The 21,590-nt window shown below is 40.5% G+C and overlaps 1 protein-coding gene across 6 annotated transcripts in view; it reads left to right on the top strand.

The window, feature by feature from the left end:
• The window catches only part of LOC122540165 (acid phosphatase 5, tartrate resistant a), a 59,300-nt gene extending 39,109 nt beyond the window's left edge, over positions 1–20,191 (top strand). For 4 of the 6 annotated variants that reach the window (XM_043675494.2, XM_043675495.2, XM_043675493.2 and 1 more), the window contains exons 2-7: positions 9,989–10,079; positions 11,888–12,087; positions 12,853–12,980; positions 13,076–13,273; positions 16,718–16,865; positions 19,005–20,191. In XM_043675494.2, coding sequence (XP_043531429.1) covers positions 9,995–10,079; positions 11,888–12,087; positions 12,853–12,980; positions 13,076–13,273; positions 16,718–16,865; positions 19,005–19,247 — 1,002 coding nt within the window. In that variant the 5' untranslated portion in view covers positions 9,989–9,994 and the 3' untranslated portion in view covers positions 19,248–20,191. The other 2 variants (XM_087983457.1, XM_087983458.1) reach the window with 2 other exon arrangements.
• The last annotated feature ends 1,399 nt before the right edge of the window (positions 20,192–21,590 follow it).

Below are 21,590 nucleotides of genomic sequence, written 5' to 3'. Positions count from 1 at the left end.
GGAAATCTCAGGAAAGAGACAGAAACCCATTTAATTTCACTTCCTCCAGACTGCATATACGTGTTACTTTGGCGGGGAATGTCTGGAGTTTTGTAGTGAGAGTTTTTTTTACCCCTTTCTCCACAAGCATACTTGGGCTGGTTATCACAAAGGCCTCCTCCATCCCAGACCCTGCCCACACGACGTCTGGAGGAAGAGCGCCTCATTTTCTGCCTAGGAACCCTCCAACCACACGGGATGAATGTAGATGTCTCCAGCTTCCTCATTTCCCCTCCCCCCACCTTATCTCAGTCCCCCTCCCCCCACCTTATCTCAGTCCCCCTCCCCCCACCTTATCTCAGTCCCCCTCCCCCCACCTTATCTCAGTCCCCCTCCCCCCACCTTATCTCAGTCCCAACCCCCGGATTCAGCACCGCCCTCTTGACCTGCAATCTTCTTCCCGACCTCTTTGCCCCCACCCCCTCTCCGGCCTATCACCCTCACCTCCTTCCACCTATTGTATTCCCAGCGCCCCTCCCCCAAATTCCCTCCTCCCTCCTCCCTACCTTTCATCTCAGCCCACTTGGCACACCTTCCTCATTCCTGAAGAAGGGCTTATGCTGGAAATGTCGATTCTCCTGCTCCTCGGATGCTGCCTGACCTGCTGTGTTTCTCCAGCCCCACATTTTTCAACTCTGGTTATCACAAACACATGAAAAGCTGCCAGCCAATATTCTATACTTCTGCGCCTCTGTCTTCATCTCAATAAAGCCGGAAAATAAAGGGGAGAAAGTCATGCTTCAGTGTCAGGAAGTGTTGGTTGGGTCAGTTTTAGAGTACAGAGGAATCTCGATTATCTGACAAAATACTTCCCGCTCGTGTTGTTTGGATAATCGAGGCTCCTCTGTATTCTGAAATGAGTGTTCCTTACCGGCTCTCGGAGATATGGACAAGTGCAAGTATTTCACACTTAATGCAAGGATAGCCGGCCAACTAGAAACCAATCACTTTAATCATGTGATGGGAAGCCTGTAGAAATAGTATTTCAGGATAAAAGTAAGTTCACATGGGCAAATATAAATGAATTAAGGAAAACCAGTGCGGATTTATAAAAGGGGAAATCACATTTCTCTAGCTCGAATGCATTTTTGATGAGATAATGGAAAGAGTTCACAAGGTAATGTGGTTGATGTGATGTGCATAGAGTCCAAAAGATGGAGTTGCCAGAAAAACTGAAGGTCTTGAAATAGAAGGAAGCAGTGACAGCAGGTAAATGAAATTGGTTGAGTGCCAGAAATACAAAACATTGGTAAGTAAACAATAGCTTTATCAAGTGGTTGGAAAAACACCGCTGGAGAATGAATGAAGAAGGGGCCCTGTCAAGCCCTGTGAGAACGTCGTATGTTGGAATCAGGTCATTTCTCATTGTTCTAAACTCCATTAAAGACCTAGTTTGAAGCAGCTCACTATCTTCTCCAAGGGCAACATGGAGTGAGCAATAAATGCTTGCCCTACCAATGACGCCTACATCCCTGGAGTGAATTTAAGAAAAAAAAGTGATGCTCCCTGCCAGGGATTGGTGCTAGAGCCACTATTTTATTGACCTTTAATAACCACATAACTATGGATTTATAGGGCAGAATTTCATAGTTTTCAGATCTCATAAAACATGCAAGTATCACAAACTGTCAGGTAGATAGAGCAGGGAAATGATCAGACAGGTCATAGAGCACAGAAATGGACCCTTCACTCCAACTTGTCCCGTTTAAATCTTTCCCCTTTCACCTTAAACCAATGCCCTCTAGTTTTGAATTTTCCTACCCTTGAGAAAAGACTTTTGCTGTTCAGTTTGTCTATGCCCTTCATGACTTCATAAACCTCAGTAGGGTCACCTCTCAACCTCCTATGCTCCAAGGAGCAGTCTGTCAAGCCTCTCATGATAATACAAACCCTCCAGTGCTGGTACATCCTTGTCAATCTTTTCTGTACCCTTTCCATGGTGTACTGTGCCACGCATACAAAAGTGACCTCACCAATGTCCTGTACAGCCACAACATGATGTCTCAACTCCTGTGCCAAATGTCTTCTTCATCACCCTGTCTACTTGTGACACCACTTTCAAGGAACTATGCACCTGAACCCGTAGGTCTCTCTGTTTGATAACCCTGCGCAGTGCCTTACCATTAACCCTGTAAGTCCTGCCCCAGTTTGTCTTACCAAAATGCAACCTCACATTTATCTAAATTAAACTCCCTCTGCCACTCTTCAGCTGATTGGCTCAACTGTTCAAGATCCCATTACACATTCAGATAACCATCTTCACTGTCTGCTATACCATCAATTTTGGGATCATTTCCAAACTTACAATATGCTTCCTATATTCTCATCCAAATCGCTTATGTAGAAGACAAATAAGAGGACCCAGCACTGATCCCTGTGGAACACTGCTGGTTACAGGCCTACAGTCCAAAAAACAACCCTCTATTATAACCCTCGTGTCTCCTCTATTAGAACCAATTTTATATCCAATTGACTAGCTCTCTCTGGTTCCCATGTGATGAACTTTACTAAGCAATCTACCGTGTAAAACCTTGTTGAAGGCCTTAAAGTCCATGTAAACAACACCTGGCACTCTATCTTCATCTGTCTTCTTGGTCACATCCTCAAAAAAACTCTAACGTTTGTGAGACATAATTTCCCACGCTGACTATCCCTAATTAGTCTTTGCTTCTCCAAATGCATGTTAATTCTGTCTCTTAGAATCCCCTCCAACAACTTTTTTTAATAGATATTTTTATTAGAAATTTAACATTTTTACAAGTTTACAAAAATAAACAAAACGCTCAAGTACAAACATTGATATACAATTAAATCTTAAATAAATAATAACCAAAATTTAACAAAAGAAAAATACCGAGAAAAAAAACAAAACTCAACTAACTACTAATCTAACCTACAACTAACCAGAGTGTATATTTAAGTCTCTTACATTATTCAAATAAGAGAAAGAGAAAAAAAAAATGGATAACACAGAAATTGGGTAGTGAGATACATGCTTGGAATGTGTTAACATCAAATGTAACAAAACCCGTATTCATGCGGGATTCCTCTCCCAAGGGACCCCGGACCAGCCAGGTTCGCAATCTCAATTAAATAAAAGCCCTTGTTAGGATAGCCGAAATATCTGTATTCATATAATTCAAGAAGGGCTGCCATATTTTATAAAATAATTCGGTCTTTCGGTGCACCATATTTGTAAGGAAGTAAAGGGGAATACATTCCATAATTAATCTGTGCCAATTTGAAAGTCCAGGGGGGCCCTCAGCCACCCAGTTTACCAAAATATTTTTCCTTGCACAGAAAGAGAGAATAGAAAATAGTTTCTTCCCATGCATGTCCAGGGAGGATAAGTTCGAAAAGCCCAAAAGGAGAGATACGGGGTCCACTTTAATTTCCGTTCCTAAAATTTCTGTCAGGGCACTTGCTACTTTAGTCCAGTATCTATGGATCTTATAACAGGTCCATAGGCAATGTACAAGAGTGCCCACCTCTATTTTACATTTGGGACACATTGGAGATGCTCCTGCCTTAAATTTTGCCAATCGATCTGATGCTATATGGGCCCTATGAAGTATCTTCAGCTGGATAGCCTGATTAGATTAGATTAGATTACTTTACAGTGTGGAAACAGGCCCTTCGGCCCAACAAGTCCACACCGACCCGCCGAAGCGCAAACCACCCATACCCCTACATTTACCCCTTACCTAACACTACGGACAATTTAACATGGCCAATTCACCTGACCTGCACATCTTTGTGACTGTGGGAGGAAACCGGAGCTCCCGGAGGAAACCCACGCAGACACGGGGAGAATGTGCAAACTCCACACAGTCAGTCGCCTGAGGCGGGAATTGAACCCGGGTCTCTGGCGCTGCGAGGCAGCAGTGCTAACCACTGTGCCACCGTGTTCTGTTACAGATGGTGATTCTTTTGGCGTTTTCCCAAATCTCATTCCACGTTTCTATAGAGATTTCTAGTCCCAATTCCTGATGCCATGTTTTAAGCAGATTGTCCATATCTCCCGATACTTCATCATGTGGTAAATGATAAATAGTACTAATGGAGGATACCCCATTGGTCGTAGTACTCTACATTCTCTATCTGATTTATAAAGACTATCTAATAATGTAGTCTTCTTCTGTATATAGTCTCGAATTTGGAAGTATCGATAGAGGTCTCCATTAGGTAATCCGAATTTCTAACGTAGCTGTTCAAAAGACATCAGGACCCCATCTTCAAATAGGTCCCCTAGACATGAGATATCCCTGCATCTCCAGAGTTTAAAAGTGACATCTGTAAACCCCGGTTGAAATCCCCATGCTCCCACTATCATTGCATAGGGGGATGTTTTATGTGAGTTGCCCTCATTTTGCCGCATTATATTCCAAGCTTTAATTGTATTTAGTATTATAGGGTTTTTACAGTGATCCGTAATGATTTTCCTCTTGTCTGAAAATAAAAGGTTAATAAGTGGGTATTTTACTTGAGAGGCCTCGATGTCCAGCCAGATTGATTGTGCCCCCCAACAACTTAACTACCACTGATGTCAGACTCACATCGTTCCCTGGCTTTTCCTTGCAGCCTTTCCTAATTAAAGCCACAATATTAGCCACCCTGCAGTATTCTGGCACCTCACCTGTGGCTGTAGATGATACAAATACCTCTGCTAGGGACCCTGTAATTTCATCCCTAGCTTCCCACAATGTCCTCGGATACTTGATCAGGTCTTGGGGATATATGTGCATTTTAAGACCTCGAGCACATCCCCCAAGTTCCCTAGTTTCCATGTCTTTCTCCACAGTAAATACTGATGTGAAATGTTAATTTAGTATTCTACCCATCTCCTATGGTTCTACATATAGACTGCTCTGTTGATCTTTAATGGGCCCAATTCAACCCCATTGCTCTTTTGCCCTTGTAGAATTTCTTTGATTCTCCTTAACCTCATCTGCCAAAGCCATCTCATATCCCATTTTTGCCCGCCTGACTTCCTTCCTCAGTGGTGCCCTTGTACTCTTTGAGGGATTCATTGATCTTAGCTGTCTGTACCTGACACATGCCTCCTTCCTTCTCTTGATCAGAGCCTCAATATCTCTAGTTATTCAGTGTTTTCTACTCCTAACATCCTTACCCTTCCCTTTTACAGGAATGTGGTAAATGAAATTTTAATGTCGAGAATTGTAACAGTTTGTTAGGCACAATGACAAACAAAACACAAAGTAAAGCAAATGATTTGCAAAGGGATGCAGGAACAGTGACCTGAGGGTTTTAAGTGCACAAATTGTTTTAAGGTGGCAAGGCAGATCAAGAAAGCAGTTAAAGCATATGGAATCCTCATTTTTAAATAGAGGCAGAGAAGGTGAAGGAAGGAAGTTATTATGAACCTTAATTAAACACTGGTTCAGCATCAACTGGAATATTGTGTCCAGTTCAGACACCATATACTAGGAAGTAGGGGAAGCTTTAGGTAGAATGCAGAAAGCATTTACAAGAATGGTCCTACAATATGCGATAATCAGTTACATAGCTAGTTTGGAGAAGCTGTGACTCTTCCTTTCTTAAAAAAAAGAGAAGGGTTGAATGGAGATCCAATGAAAGAGTTCAGAATCAAGAGGCATTTATATAAAACAGAGAAAAACTATTCTTATTGGCAAGAACTGAGAGCTAGACAACATCAGTTTCAGGTAAATGGAAAAGTAACAGTTGGCAACATGGAAAAATATTTTATGCTGACTGTGGTTAGGGTTTGGAATCAATTGCCTGAGAGTGTGTAGGTGGCAAAATGAATCATGAATTTCACTAGGAAAATGGATAAGCACTTGAAAAGAGAAACAAAGCCACAGGGTTGAGGACAAACCAAATGTCGTTTTTTGTACTGCAGTCATTCTATAATTTTACAGGTGTGGAAATGTAACCCAATCTCCCATCAGTTTGGTTTCTAAGGCTTTAATAGCAGTAAATGTCCTTCAGAGAAAAGAATATATTGGTTTTACCTGGTCGGACAGCAATTTTGTTGATTCTTAACTGTCCCTGGAAATGGCCTTGCATGCCACTCAATTGTCATGAACCATTACAATTTAAGAAAAAGAAATTTAAATCAGATGGAGTATCCAACATGGACCTTGGCATCAAAAACAACAATGGTAAACTCAGCTATGATGAATCTACAAAGTACTCCTTACTCACATCTGGGGTTTGTCTCAAAATTGGGTATGCTGTCTCACAGATTAGTTAAGCAACAGTCATATTTCCAGAATTGTATTTTACAATTAATGTCCTAGCCACCACTGTCACTACCTCTGAGTATGTTCTGTCCCATTGGCTGGACAAATCCACCAGAGGTGATAATGTAGTGCTATGCAGTTGAGATGGGGTTTTCCTGGGAGTCCACAACATTTACCCCAGACCTTGCAAAGTCTTATAACGCAGGTCAAACTTGGGCATAGAAATCTCCTGCTGATTCCACCTACCACATCATCTCATAAAGATATAGCCATACTCATCCATGCTGAACATCAAATGGAAGAATCAATGAGGATGACAAAGGCACAGAATGTGGTCTGGATGGGAATTTCACTAGAAATCTCCGACAAAGGCTCAGTAGAAGCACTACTGATTGAATATTAAAGGGCATAGCTGTTAGACTGGGTCTGCAATAGGTGATCAGGGAACCAACAAGAGGGAAAAGCTACTTAGTCCAATCCGCAATGATCCACCAGTTGAGTATGACAATGTTGATAAGTGACAATTGCACAGGCATCTCGTGTGGCACTGCCACAGTGCTAAATAGGAAATGTTTTGAACAGATCCACCAAGTCAAAATAGTATAAATAAGAGATGCCGTGATCATTAGAAGCAGCAAAATTGTATTCAACCAAAATTTGTAACTTCATGGACTGCTTTGCCTCCCACTCCTCCATTTCAATTAAGGTTGGGGATCAATCCCTAATTCACTGGAGAGTGCAGGCCAGGAGCAGCATCAGACATATTGAAAAATGGGGTGCCAACCTGGTGAAGCTACAACACCGGATTACTTGCATGCAAAACAGTTGAAACAGAGAGAGCTAAGAAATCCCACGATCAGTGGCTTGGATCTAAGCTCTGCAGTTCTATCACATCTAGCTATGAATATTGGCAGATAATTACTCCTCATAGGATGAGGAAACTCCTCAAATATCCCCATCCTCATCAAAGGGGGAGCTCAGTGTAACAGTTCAAAAAGCAAGGCTGAAGCATTTGCATCCATCTTCAGCAACAGATGAAAAGTGGATGATCTCTCTTGACCTTCTCCTAATGCCACTGTGACCGTTACCATATATAAGCATAAGGGCAGCAGATGCATGGAAATACCACCAGCTGTAAGTTCTCCACCAAACTACACACCTTCCTGGTTTGGAGCAATTTCACTGTTCCTTCATTGACACTGGGTCAAACTTCTGGAGCTACCTTCTGAACAGCACTGTGGGTGTACTTAGGCCATAAGGACTGAAGTGGTTCAATAAGACAGCATATTGCCATCTCTTAAGGGAAATTGGACAGGAAACAAATGCATCTGGTTTCCAGCATCTGCAGTCATTGTTTTTACCTCATGGATTTTAACCCTACTGTGAATCCTCCTTCAAGGATGCCTGCCTTGAAGAAGTTTTCCTCCTCTCTCTACAAGAATCTCAGGGAGTCCCTCTCCCACTGCAACTCCCACTGCATTTCCTCTGCCCTGAAGCTCTTCAACCATGTCGTGAAACAAACTCGCTATCACAGCTACATTTGCTTCCTTTCAAACTTCCAGCCTGCACTGTCCCCTTGACCTGTCTGGACTTGTCCGACCTGCCTAGCTCCTTTTCCACCTATCCACTCCACCCTCTCCTCCCTGACCCTATTACCTTCATCTCCTCCCCCACTCACCTATTGTACTCTATGCTACTTTCTCCCCACCCCCACCCTCCTCTAGATTATCTCTCCACGCTTCAGGCTCTCTGCCTTTATTCCTGATGAAGGGCTTTTGCCCAAAACGTAGATTTTGCTGCTCGTCGGATGCTGCCTGAATTGCTGTGCTCTTCCAGCACCACTGATCCAGAATCTGGTTTCCAGCATCTGCAGTCATTGTTTTTACCTCGTTGAAACAAATGCTGGCCTAGTCAGCAATGCCAACATCCCATAAATGAATTTAAGAAGACGGGAAGTTCAGAGAGTCAGGATTTGGAATGACCCTTTGCATCTCTTGGAAAATTATGCAGACTTGCCATTTAGCTTCACTATTTCACACAATCACTGGTTACCTAAACCACATATACACTGTGCAAATAATGTTAACCTGAAAGCACCCATCAATCCCCCCTTTTCTCCAAGGAGAACAGTTGTGAATTCTCCAAACTATCAATAGAACTGACATTCTTCATTACTTGGGCCATTCTCAATTATCTTCCTGCAGAGTCTCTAATACCTTCACATCTTGTGCTTCCCAGAATTGGATACATGTTTGGTTTTGGCTGAAATTGTGTCTTACTAGGTTTACTACAACCTCCTTACTTTTAGACTTGAAACATTCTCAGCTTTATAAAGAAAGGCATAGTTAACCCAATTTCTCAACCTGTCCTGTCACCTTCAATAATTTGTGCATATACACCTGCAGGCCCCTGTCCTTCTACACTCCATTTGGAACTGAACCCTTTATTATTTGTTTTACTGCTGATCATTCTTCTTACTAAATTTCATCATTTCACTTCTCTGTATTAAATTGTACTCTTGAAGTCAATCATTGTCATCCTGATAGTTCACAGCACTTCCAAGTTTTGTGTCAACTGCAAAGTTGGAATTTGTGCCCTGTACGCCCAAGTCTACATCATTAATGTAGATCAAGTAAAGCCGTGGTTCTGATTCTACTCTTGGGAAACTTCATGTAACACCTTCCTCAAGTCTGAAAAACAATTGTTCACCTTTGCTATTTCCTGCCACTCAACTTTCGATCTATGTTGTCATTATCCTTTTATCAAATGACCTCTGGAAATCCATGTGCATTAATTACTTTACTCTCACTGACTCTCTGTTACCTTCTCAGAAAACTCAATTACATTGGTTCAATATGATTTGTCTTCAACAAATCCACAATGGCTTTCTTAATATGGTTTTTCTTAAATTCTATTCATCCTTAAAATCAAATAAACAGGTATAGTTCCAGAGAAGGTGGGGAGGGTGTGAGTGTTAGGGATCAGATATTGTTGAATAGGTTTGGAATTGGGAAAGAACAAAATGTTAAGTACATAGTCGGAACAGCAAAGTCTACAATGTTTTACTTCTGCTTTGTGAAATATATATTGGAGAGATGCAGTGCAGACACACTAGAAGATATCAGGGCCAAAATGGTTAAATTGGGGAAGGGTTGAAAAAAAAACTTGGCTTGTATTTTCTTGTGTTTAAAGCTGTGAGGTAATGTGATTGAGGGTTTTAAAATGATAAAGCGGGACAATAATTATCTTTTTATTTCTTCTCACAGGAATCCAGATCAAAAGGCTATAGTGTTTCCTTTATTTATTTTGGGTACCTTGCATGAAAAGCCTTGCAATGCAAACCATTACGGATTGCACTGTTTTAAGTCAGCAGGAATTATTGAATAAGCTGAGTCAGTCAACATGGGATGTGATTAATACATAAATGATCAAGTTGAACTCTGTTCCAGGGCAGAGTCCAAATGTGCTGTTCGAGACTACTTGAGAAGAACTAGTTAGTAACAAAAAAGCACATGAGTAAAATCCAATCAAAGTCTGTTGCAAATAAATCCAGCAGTGGTGGTGGGAATGAGTCAACACTGTTTTGGAAAAGGTTCAATATAGCTGTTGGTCTGCTACAAATTGTAAATCATGCACATTTAGAGTTGTTGTTACAGAGAAAAAAAGTCCTTGGGATTTAAGTGTTTCTTTGGGTGAATCCTACTAAATTATTTGCATTGTTTCAGTTTCAGATGATGGTGTTTCCGATCCACACAATGGTGCACCTGATCATTTTTCAGACTGTGATATCAGTCACCAATTCAGCTCATGTGATGGGTAAGAATTGTCAATTCTGCTATCTCTGTCATGCCATGACAAGCAATGTGGATATGTTTTGCGATAAGTTGGGAGATTTTAAAGCAATACAAATGTTTGTGTGTTGTGTTAGTGTTAAATGTGAGTGGTTTGTGTATATTTTTATTCCGTCCATTAATAAGAGTGGGTTACTTTCAACTGACAATGGAGCAGCTCTCCAAAATTGTGATTTCAAATAAATCTGGACTGTAATCTGGTGACTTGTGCCTTCTGACTCTGTCCACCCCAGTCCAACACTGGCCCCTCCATATCAAGTCCAGTTCAGTAACAGCTGTTAGACAGTCAAAAGATTTACAGGTCATTCTGCTATAACGTGCATTTCATTCAGGCAAATTTGCTGTCATGTGATTGACAAATTGGGGACACTTTCTAAAGCTCAAACATTTAAAACGTATGTAAGCTATGATGCGATTACATGCCAACACTTTAAGCAGTTTCTAAAGTGCAATTTTTCTATAATGCGGGGTTGCACAAGTATGCAACTATAGTCACAGAAGAACTATCTATATTATAAAGCAGAGGTTTGAAAATGCAAATGGACACTGTCTCTTAAGGTCCAAAGAAAGATTTCTCACTTTCATAGCATTCCTATACCTGACAAGGGTTTTACCCAATTCCTTATCTTGGGAGTCTGATTTTCTTACTTTCAGACTGTGTGGGGATGGGTAGTGACTAACACCCACACTATCTCAGCCTAATGCAGGCCTTGAGACATTAAAAGCTGTCTGCCAATCAGACACTGGCATCTTCTGAATCCGAAAGACCACTTGCTGAGATCTATTCCTTTTGGGATACAGAGGCAAGAAAGTAAGATTTTCAGTTGTCAGGAAGGGTGGCGTCCAGGGGTTTGGAGGCAGGGGCAGGAGTATGGCTTTCAGAGACTTCTACTTTGCCCCCACCTATGCTTCAGTGCGCAAATAGAGATCTCTCGTCCAGTCTGGCAGGCAGCTCATTCTAGTTTCTCAGTCAGGAACTAGCCAACTTCCTCATCAGTCAAGAAGGCACTTACATGGCCAATCATTTACCAATGAACGGCCCCAGTTAGTGGTGGATTAAGCATCTCCAATGATATTCTTGCCCAGAATTTAAAGGTTAATTTACAGGAAAAAAAGGAGGAAAGTATTTACTAAGGCCAACTCTCCTTCTCACCTTCTACAAGAGAGAAAAATTCTGGTGGTGGACTTGTTAAATGGCTTGCAAGGGTCCAGCAAATTCATGCTATACCTGAACCAGCTGAAGTAGTTAATTTGCTGTTCAGGTGCTCAACAAGAGACAGAAGCTTCCGGTCAGAGTAATTATTAATTGGCATTTAGCTGCAAAGTGGGGAAATTATTATTAATTCCTGGTGGGATGGGGCAATTATTTTGAAATTCTTAGCGTCCAGGAGACTTTGGATTTGAAAGCTCAGATTAAACTTCTTTGTTGAGTATTTGAATCTTAGATGGGTACAAGTGATTTGGTCCTTTTACATTGTCATTTAGTTCAAGGTTCCAAACCTCCCTGTGGTAATCAGTTTGGGAATTTATAAGATGTGCACATTCTGATGGTAGGAGAGAATGAGAGAGGGATAATCAGTTTAAGGCACCAGATCAAAAGATTGCTTTTAAATGATGTAACCACTTTGAAAATTTCTCCTATAAATTACATCAGACAACAAGGCTATTCAAAGCTATACTCTTGCACATAGCTTTTCAATTGGCATCTGCTAATTTGCTGACATCTTTTGTGTACAATATTTGTAACCTTTTTCCACTTAAATTTTGGCACAGGTCACTCCAAAGTTATTCGTTTCTTGGCAGTTGGAGATTGGGGTGGGCTCCCATATTCACCATTCACCACACCTGTGGAGAAAAGAACTGCACAACAAATGGGTGTTGTGGCTGAGATGATGGGTGCTGACTTTGTTCTCTCTCTGGGGGATAACTTTTATTACGATGGAGTTAATAGTGTAACTGATAAAAGATTCCAGGTAACATTATCAAATTCTCATTTTCTCAAATGCATACATACAGCTGAAGGCTTGAGGAGAACCAAAATTGGTTTATGCCTGGGCCTATTTTATAGAGTTACAGTGGGATGGTATGCAGATGTGATTGGGCCTGCGAATGTCATTAACACTCAAACAATCTTGAAAATGGGTTGACATAGTGGTGGATGGCAGGAACTTCTATGAACATCTAGCACTGACCCAAACAACAATTAATTGTATTATATAGAACATTTTACAATATTAAAGGCTCTGACAACATTTGGCAGCATTTGTCAAACAAAGTTTGATGAGGTATTTGGACAGATGACTAAAAAGCTTGGTCAAGATGTAGATTTTCAAAGGAGTATCTTAAAGGAGGGCAGATAAAAATATCAAGGTTTAGGCAATAATTTCCAAACCTTGATCCTGGACAGCCATAAATGGTAAAGTGATTAAAATCAAAACGTACAAAAAAATCAGAAGTGAATTAATGGAGTTGATTTGGAGGTGGTATTTGGTGGGGTAGGGAGGGGATGGAGAGGGCCTTGAAATTAGACTTTTGCCATGGATAGATACAGGTATATATCTATTATTGTCAAATGGATTACAGCTTGATAGTATCAAATGTCTGGAAAATAAGCAACCTCAGAAACTAACACTGAAACTTGATGTGAAAGAATATCTGCTTCAAAGCCTCAAAGGTTTAGCTTTGTTTGAGGCAAATAGATTGATAATTTGAGGTTGCAGTGTTCTTTGTAATCACAGGAAACATTTGAGGAAATCTTTTCTGCCAAGTCACTGAAGGACGTGCCCTGGTTTGTTGTAGCAGGAAACCATGATCATTTGGGCAATGTAACTGCACAGATCGAGTATTCCAAGGTTTCCAAAAGATGGTGAGATGGGTTAAGTTTCCTGTAGTTTCCCATTTCTCCAATATCACAACTGTTTTTGATTAATTTGTCTAAACAGTACATGGTTTGATTTCCAGGAACTTTCCACATTATTACTATGACCTAAATTTCACCATCACAGACTCAAACACCACTGTTACAATCCTGATGCTCGACACTGTCCTTCTTTGTGGAATTTCTGATGACTTCCAGGGGAAGGGACCAGAAGCACCAAAAGACTATACTGTGGCTAACACACAACTTGAGTGGGTCAAAGACAAGCTGAAAAATTCCAGGTATGTACCCTGTGTGCTCTTCCCTATGTAAAGAGGTTATTTTGTGAATGTGTAATATTATTTAACTGGCTGTGTTTAAAGAAAAAGTCTTTCGTACCCTCAATATCTCAGTGCTTCAGTACTAATTAATTGCCCTTGGAAATGTGAGCACTGTTGTTATACAGCGGTCGTAGATTGGGAGGAACAACATTAACAATATTTTCCTTTAAAAACAACTCCTATTTCTTATTTTTAAATTGGTCCTCAAGCCTGCTGAATCATTCAGTATTTCCATGCCATATATTTTGCCCCATCTGCTTTTTTTACCTGAGACACTATCTCTCGGGCTTGTAAACATTCAAACGGAGCATCCACAAACTTCAGAATTTCAAATTTTCACAAGCCTTTGCATGGAGAAATTTCTCCATCCAATTCTAATTAATCAAAGACTGTTCTAGATTCCCTAGACTGAGAGACAGTCCACAATTTCAAAAGGAAATTGGTCTGGTACTTGCAAAAACTAAACTTATAGGCTGGAGGGACAGTGGAGGAGTGGGATTAACTTGATTGTTCTACAGAGTGCTGGTATGGACTCGATAGGCTGAATTGTTTCCTTTTGTGGTTGTAATGGCTGTTGGGCCAAATAATCTTTTAATATTTATACTATGTCCCTGTAGAATTTTGTGTTTCAATGAGAACACTTCAATGAGGACAACTTTGTGTTTGTTTCAGTAAAGACTACCATGTGAAAACATATTGTTTTTTAATTTCAGATGAAATTATATTCTCATATCTGACTTGTCTAGTAGTGGCATCAGTTTGGAATCATTAAAAAAACTCCATTAGTCATACAGTACAATGCCAAACCGAACGGCTTGCTGGAACTGCATGTAGTTATAGACCAGACCAAACCCCTTAAAATGTATTAAAGAGATAGCCTAGACCCTAACTTTTACTTAACAGCAAGTGTAATGTATAGTACTGTGTTCCAGATTTTGATTTGATTGGTCTACCAAAAGGCTTTAAGCAGAGCACACTTTATTCTTGCAACACAGTTAAACACAAAAAAAGTATAACTTTAACTCTACTGAAATACTTAGTTAAAAGGTATTATTATTTAACTACTAATCATCAACTGTTCTAATATGGCAGCATTCCATAAGCACACCCTTGGCAAAGGCAAATTCAACAAAACAGATTTCCTTGTGCTATCTCCCTTCCAGTACAGGAGAATGGATTCTGAAAAAAAATCTAGCAGCATAGGAGAACTCAAACTTTTTGTTGTAGCATAGAGAGAGCTGCAGAAGTCCACCCTGTACTCGTGGGAGATAAGTTCCAAGACTTACTGCGGAAGCCCGAAACAGCAGATATTAGCGAACCCATTTATTTAAATGAGAAATTTAATTCCCTGGCAGCCCGCTCATCCAAAGTTCTGGAGTGTTCCATGTGATATGTTAGGACTGTGGGTAACTGAAACTGTGGAAGCCGACTCCATGGATACAGCGGTATCTATCGGTTTCACACTGCAGATTAGAGTGGTGCTGGAAAAGCACAGCCGGTCAGGCAGCATCTGAGGAGCAGGAAAATCGATGTTTCGGGCAAAAGCCCTTTTTGGCCCAAAACATTGATTTTACTGCTTCTCGGAGGCTGCCTGACCTACTGTGCGTATCCAGCACCACTCTGATCTCGACTCTGATCTCCAGCATCTGCAGTCCTCACTTTTGCCCTATTGGTTCCAAACTCCAAGTGAAAGCAAAATCATAACCTGGGTCTTTGTGAATCTGACTCTACCCACGCATACTTCTTTTGTTTAATTTAGAAAAAGCACTTCTGGAGTTCAAAGCTGTTTACCCATTGCTCCAGAAGCAGATAAACCAACACAACCATGGCAACAGCTCTCTACAAGAGAAACAGCACAGAACAAATCTCTCTCTCTCAAAGGCACAGTACTGTCATAATTCTAACTCCATCTTCCTTATAGAAGAACACTCTAGCCTCTGAGTACTAAGTTTTGCTTTTATTATTGTTACCAAATTGAACAAGCTCACACTTGCCGACTGATCCCAAATATACCCTGCTTCCTCCATCTACATAAATCTATTATGCCCAATTCCTTGGGTACTGATGAAGTCCATGTTGAAATGCAGCAAGACCTAAGTGGTAAGTATCACTGGCAAGCCACACAAATACCAGCAGTGACCATTTCCAACAATTGTGAATCTAACCATCATCCCTTGACATTCAATGGTATTACTATCACAGAGTTGCCTGCTGTTAACATCCAGGGGGTTACCATGGAGCAGAAACTGCACTGGACTAGCTACATAAATACAGTGGCTACAAGAATAGTTACTCACTGCATGTGACTCCCTGAATCTTGGCCATCAACTCAGGAATACTCCTCACTCACCTGAGTGTGTACAGATCCAACAATACAAGCTTGACACCTTTCAGGACAAGCAGACCCCTCAGTTGATCAAGATCCAATTGTACATTTAGATTACATTCACTGTCCACTATATCACAAATTTGGTGTCATCTACAAACGTACTGATAATGCCTCCTATACTTTCATCCAAATTATTTATATAAATGATGAACAACAGTGGACCCACACCATTCCTTACAGCACACCACTGGTCCCAGTCTTCAGTCTGAACAACCCTTTACCACTACCCTTTGTCTCCTACCATCAAGCTAATCTTGTATCCAATTAGCTAGCACTCCCTGGATCCCATGAGGTCGAACCATTCTATCATGTAGCACCTTGTTAAAAGCCTTGCTAAAGTCTTTGCAGGTCTTCTGCTCTGCCTTCATCTATTTTCTTGATCACCTCTTGAAAACACTCAAACTCCTCCCCCACTGAGTTGAAGTCTTTCTGAGTAACGTTAGCAAATCTCCCTGCCAGCATATTAGCCCCCTTCCAATTCAGATGCAACCCATTCTCCTTATGCAGGTCACTTCTACCTTGTTGGTACCAATGTGTATAAAGACCTCTTGCTGGCTCATTTTCCCCTGTTTTAAATGGTTCACCAAAAGACCTGGTCAATGGTGTTTAAGAGGGACTTTGAAGAAAGAGGATCTTGCAGATTAGGAATGGAATTCCTCAGAATGTTTGACTCAAAAAGCTGAAGGCATTAGTTTAAGAATGACACAATGGTGGAATTCACAAAATCAGGGACTCATGATAGCAGCTTTCAGTCATTTAGATGATACCCTCTAAAACTCCTTAACCAAAACCTCTTCAGCTTTTATTTCCCTACCATATCAAATCTTTAATTTCATTCAATCAAAACTTTATTATTATTCACTTCGATCTATTTCCATTGCATAAATGCCTTGAGATGTTGTGTGTATCTCTGGATGAATTAAAAATATTCAGTTGTGCTGTTTCTGTTTTTCTTGATGTTTTCTCTGTTTTATTCACTGTGTAAAGTGAGCAGCTCCCTTTCTTACTTCCTGCAGATCAGACTTCCTGATTGTCGCTGGACACTACCCAGTTTGGTCAATAGCTGAACATGGACCCACCAGCTGTCTGGTAGAAAAGCTGTACCCTCTCCTCACTCAGTACAAGATCAGTGCATACTTCTGCGGGCATGACCACAACCTACAGGTAAGAAGCAGTCAATACTGGCAAGCAATTGAATGCCATGATAAAGCTCAATACAAGTCATTTTTCATTCACTCAACATCTCAAAGGGCTTCCATACTTTGTAGAAAGTCAATGTGAATATAAATACTATAAAGTAAGTAGTAGATGCTTCCTTCCTCCAAGTGAACAACTGGTAACGTGTGTTCTGTAGCCAGATTTGCAGGTGACACAAAAATAACTAGAAAGGCAAGTTGTGATGGGGGATTAAAACAATTTAGAGAGAGATTGATAGGTTAATTAAGTGGGCAAAAAATTGGCAAATGGTGTATAATATGGGGAAATATGAAGTTGATTGTATGGAATGAATAACAAAAAACTGAATTATTTAAATGGAGAAAAGCTGCATAAGGATGCCACACAAAGGGACCTCATGGAAAGCTAGCACACAGGTGCAGCAGGTAATTGGGAAGGTGAATGGAGTATTCGCCCTTATTTTAAGGAGATTGGAATATAAAAGTAGTAAAGTCTTTCTGAAACTGTACAAGCTGCTGCTGAGACTATGTCTGGAGTACTGTCAGCAGTTTTGGTCCCCTTAAGGAAAGGTATAATTTCATTGGAGGCAGTTTAGAGAAGATTCACTAGAATGATCCCTGATGTGGAGGAATTGTCTTATGAGCAAGCCTAAACAAGTTGGGACTCCATTCACTGCAGTCAAAAACGAGAGATGATACGATTAAAACATAGGATATGTTCTATAGGGTGCTTAAGAGGCTTGACAGGGTAAATCTGAGAGGATGTTTCCACTCATGGCAGAGTCTAGGACCAGAGGATACAGTCTCAGAATTAAGCGGTGCAAGACTAAGACTTTCTTCTCTGATAGTGAGAGTCTTTGAAACTTCTTGTCACAAGGAGCTGTGGCAGCAGTGTCCTTGTGGATATTTAAGGCTGAGAGATTATTGATGCGTAAGGGAATCAAGGGTTAAGGGAAAAGGCAGAAAAGTGGTTTTGAAGAATGTCAAATCAACCATGAACATGTTGAATAGTGGAGCAGGCTCAAGGGGCTGAATGACCTACTCTGGTTACTATTTCTTATGGTCTTATTACTGTTCAGTATTGATATAGAGGCGAAAAAAGTGAGGACTGCAGATGTTGGAGATCAGAGTCAAGAGTGTGCTGCTAGAAAAGCACAGCAAGTCAGGCAGCATCTGAGGAGCAGGAGAGTCGACGTTTCAAGCATCAGCTCTTCATCAGGACTGTGATGACAAAGAGCTTATGCTCGAAATGTCGACTCCTATTCCTTGGATGCTGCCTGACCAGCTGTGCTTTTCCAGCACCACAATTTTTGACTCTGACTCTGAGTATATTTATGACTCCCCAAAACCTGTCCACAATCCACAAGGCAAAGTGGAGTCTGGTAGAATAATCCCAACTTGCCTGGATGTGTGCAGTTCCAACAACATAAGAAGCTTGACACCATTCAGGATGAAGCAGTTGACTCTACTGGCACCACAAATGTTCATTCCCATCACTGCTGATGCTCCGTGGCAGCAGTGTGTACTAGATCTATAAGGTACACTGCAGAAATTCACCAAAGATCCTTAGAAGTACCTTCCAAACGCACGACCACTTCCATCTAGAAGGACAAGGATAGAAGATACATGGGAATACCACCAAGTTCCCTACCAAGCTACTCACCATCCTGACTTGGAAGTATATCACTCTTCCTTCAGCATTGCTGGATTGAAATCCTGGCATTTCCTTCTGAATAGCATTGTGGTACCAGACTGCAGTGGTTCAAAGAGCTCACCACCACCTTCTGGAGAGAAATTAGGGAGGGAAATCATTGCCCAGGTGCTGCTGCCCAAACCCCATGCATGAATGTAAAAAGAACTCCATGAGTATTTGATTATTATCCTTGTGTGGCACCTTATCAATTGCCTCATGAGCCCAACATCTATTGTCTACATATCATGAATGAATTGTTAAATGAATATCTCTACAGTACTGAGTTTATCCACAGAGCAAATGGGTGAGGGTTGATTGGTGGGGATTGGGGGATTTGTGCCCATAAAATATTTACATTGACATTTCAAGATAAATGTTGGATGCAATTCATAAAATGACAAGTTTCTTGATTTTTCTTCCACCTTTTTAATTTAGTTTATTCAGGATAGCAATGGTATTGGCTACGTCCTAAGTGGAGCTGGAAATTTCATGGAAAATTCAACGAGGCACAAGGACTGTGTTCCAAAGGAGTGGCTTAAATTTTTCTACACAGACATCAGCTCTTTGGGAGGCTTTGTTTATGTAGAGATCACCTCAGATGAGATGCTGATCACATTCATTGAGGCTCATGGTAAATCCCTTTATCAGACCACTATCCCCAGACGCTCAAACAGATGAAGCAACTTAATCAGCTATTGCAAAAGATAGTAAAAATGCATAGTGCTGAATGGAAGATCTCATTGCTTTTACTGCTTTAAATGTAACAAGTGGCTCTCTGCTTTCTTTTCATGTACACTTAAAAAGATGTCTGTTTTTATTGGGACATTCTCTTTAGTCTAACATCTGCCAAGTTAACCCTCCATGGTTTCAAAATTAACCCTCCATGGTTTCAAAATCTTGCACTGAGTTGCTAATACATGCAAATAGAAAGACTGGTGCCTAGGCTTCTTCCACATTTTAGCTCCATAGACTTTAAGTTTACATTTCTAAAGTCCATTGTTTGTTTGAATAACAAGATATCTGTGCAATAAACTTGTTTCAACTTGTATAAAGGATATTGCTGATCGAAGCACAAGTAGTATTTTCTCAGTGTTTGGCTCAGCTACGTCAACAAACCAGGAGCAAGAGGAGGAAATGATGCAGAATGAGTTTGAATAAAGTATAAGGGGGAAGTGACATAGCTTCAGCCACTCTGGTCAAGGGATCTCCTACTTCTAGAGAAAGTTTGCTGGAATACTTACACTGCAAAAAAAAAATTCAACAGGCTTTGCTAGCACACCATTTTCAGCTGGAATTGGAATGATATCAAGTGAGAGTTTCAACTATAAACAGGCCCCAACCATATATCCCATAGCACACATGAGCTAGTGGCATGATTCAACTCTAGTTGTTTGTATAAAGTTGGTTTAATAGACATAACAACAAAAATTATGTCGGCAGGAGTGAAGGAATAAAGTGGCCAGAAAGCTTCTTACTGCATGCAAGGCCTTCTCTGATATTTGAATTAACCTGATGTTTTCTGAACCTATTTTCTGATGTAAAGTGTTCTTAACATTCTGTAATTGTTTTTGTATGATTCTTGATGTCTAAATTTGGGAGTAAATACTGAAGTAACTTTTTAATGTTGGCAAGTTATTTTTACAGCCCCCCCCCTAATATTACATAAACACAGAAGGTTCACATCCGCATCTAATATTAACATCAGCATCAGGTGTTTCGGTTTTAGCACTGCCCATGTATACCTCCCTGCACTGCATTGCATTCCAAGGGCGCACAAATTCTGTTCTATTTGGTTCTGACTGAAGTACAGAAACCAAATACAAGGAAAATTGCATTTTTTATTAGCTTCCGTTGTTCTAGACTACTGCACTCCTCCTAAAATAAATTTAAATAGCGGTAGCCACATAATATATCCACACTACTCATTATACTTCATTTGCAGCTTGATTAGGAGGGAATAAAGGGTTTGCTGAAACCAATGTTCTCTAGCACATGCTTGGTTACAGCAACACTATTTATATACTCACTAATACCTGGAAAGGCACTTTGAATGGAAAGATGCCTACAGTGAGACTTGATATATATATTAAGAAACATAATGCCTACCATTTAGTAACCAAGGAAGTAAAGCACTCAACAAATAAAAAAAATTATCACACTTAACAAGATTAAAAAGTAGTCGCATACAAAACACATGACGAACAGCAACTAATACAGTTAATTATTAATCAAACAATTATCCTTTTGGCATTTTAGTGCATTAATTATTATACAATCACACATAATCTTCATAGAATCAGAGTATAGAAGAAGACCTTTGGCCTATTGAGTCTGCATTGACAAATAAAAACTACACGAAACCACCAGAGAGTGGTGAATCAATGGACTTCATTTCCACAGAGGGCTGTGGCGGTCAGGCCATTGAGTATATTTAAGACTGAGGTAAACAGGTTCTTGATTAAGGGGATCAAGGGTTCTGGGGCGAAAGTGGGAGAATATGGTTGAGAAACATGATTGAATGGCAGAGCAGACTCAATGGGCTGAATGGCCTAATTTCTGCTCCTATGTCTTATGGTCTTAAGCTTTCTAGTCATAGTCATAGTCATAGTCACACTTCAAATGCTTTTCCAAGTACATTTTAACAGTCATGAGGTTTTCAAACTCCACTACCCACCCAGATTGTGCATTCCAGATTCTCACCGCCCTCTGGATGAAAAAGAATTTCCTCATTCCCTCTAAACCTCCTGCCTTTCATCTTAAAATGATTCCTCCTTGTTAGTGACCTTTCAACTAAGGGGAAGAGCTGCTTCCAATCCATGTCCCTCAAATCTATACACCTCTATCAGATCCCTAAAGAAAACAACATAAACTGATTCAGCCTCTTTTCATTACTAAACTGCTCCATTCCAGGTAACATCCCGATGAATCTCCTCAAAAAAAAGGGATTATTTCAGTTTAGGAAACCTGGCCAGCATGGACACGTTGGACCAAAGGGTCTGTGTCTGCGCTGTACAACTCTAT

The sequence above is a fragment of the Chiloscyllium plagiosum genome, unplaced genomic scaffold (assembly GCF_037043375.1).
Source record: "Chiloscyllium plagiosum isolate Xiang-an unplaced genomic scaffold, Cpla_swu_hap1 HiC_scaffold_45, whole genome shotgun sequence".
Lineage (NCBI taxonomy): Eukaryota > Metazoa > Chordata > Chondrichthyes > Orectolobiformes > Hemiscylliidae > Chiloscyllium > Chiloscyllium plagiosum.
Note: the sequence above shows the minus strand (reverse complement) of the source record. Positions and strands in the feature narration are given on the sequence as shown.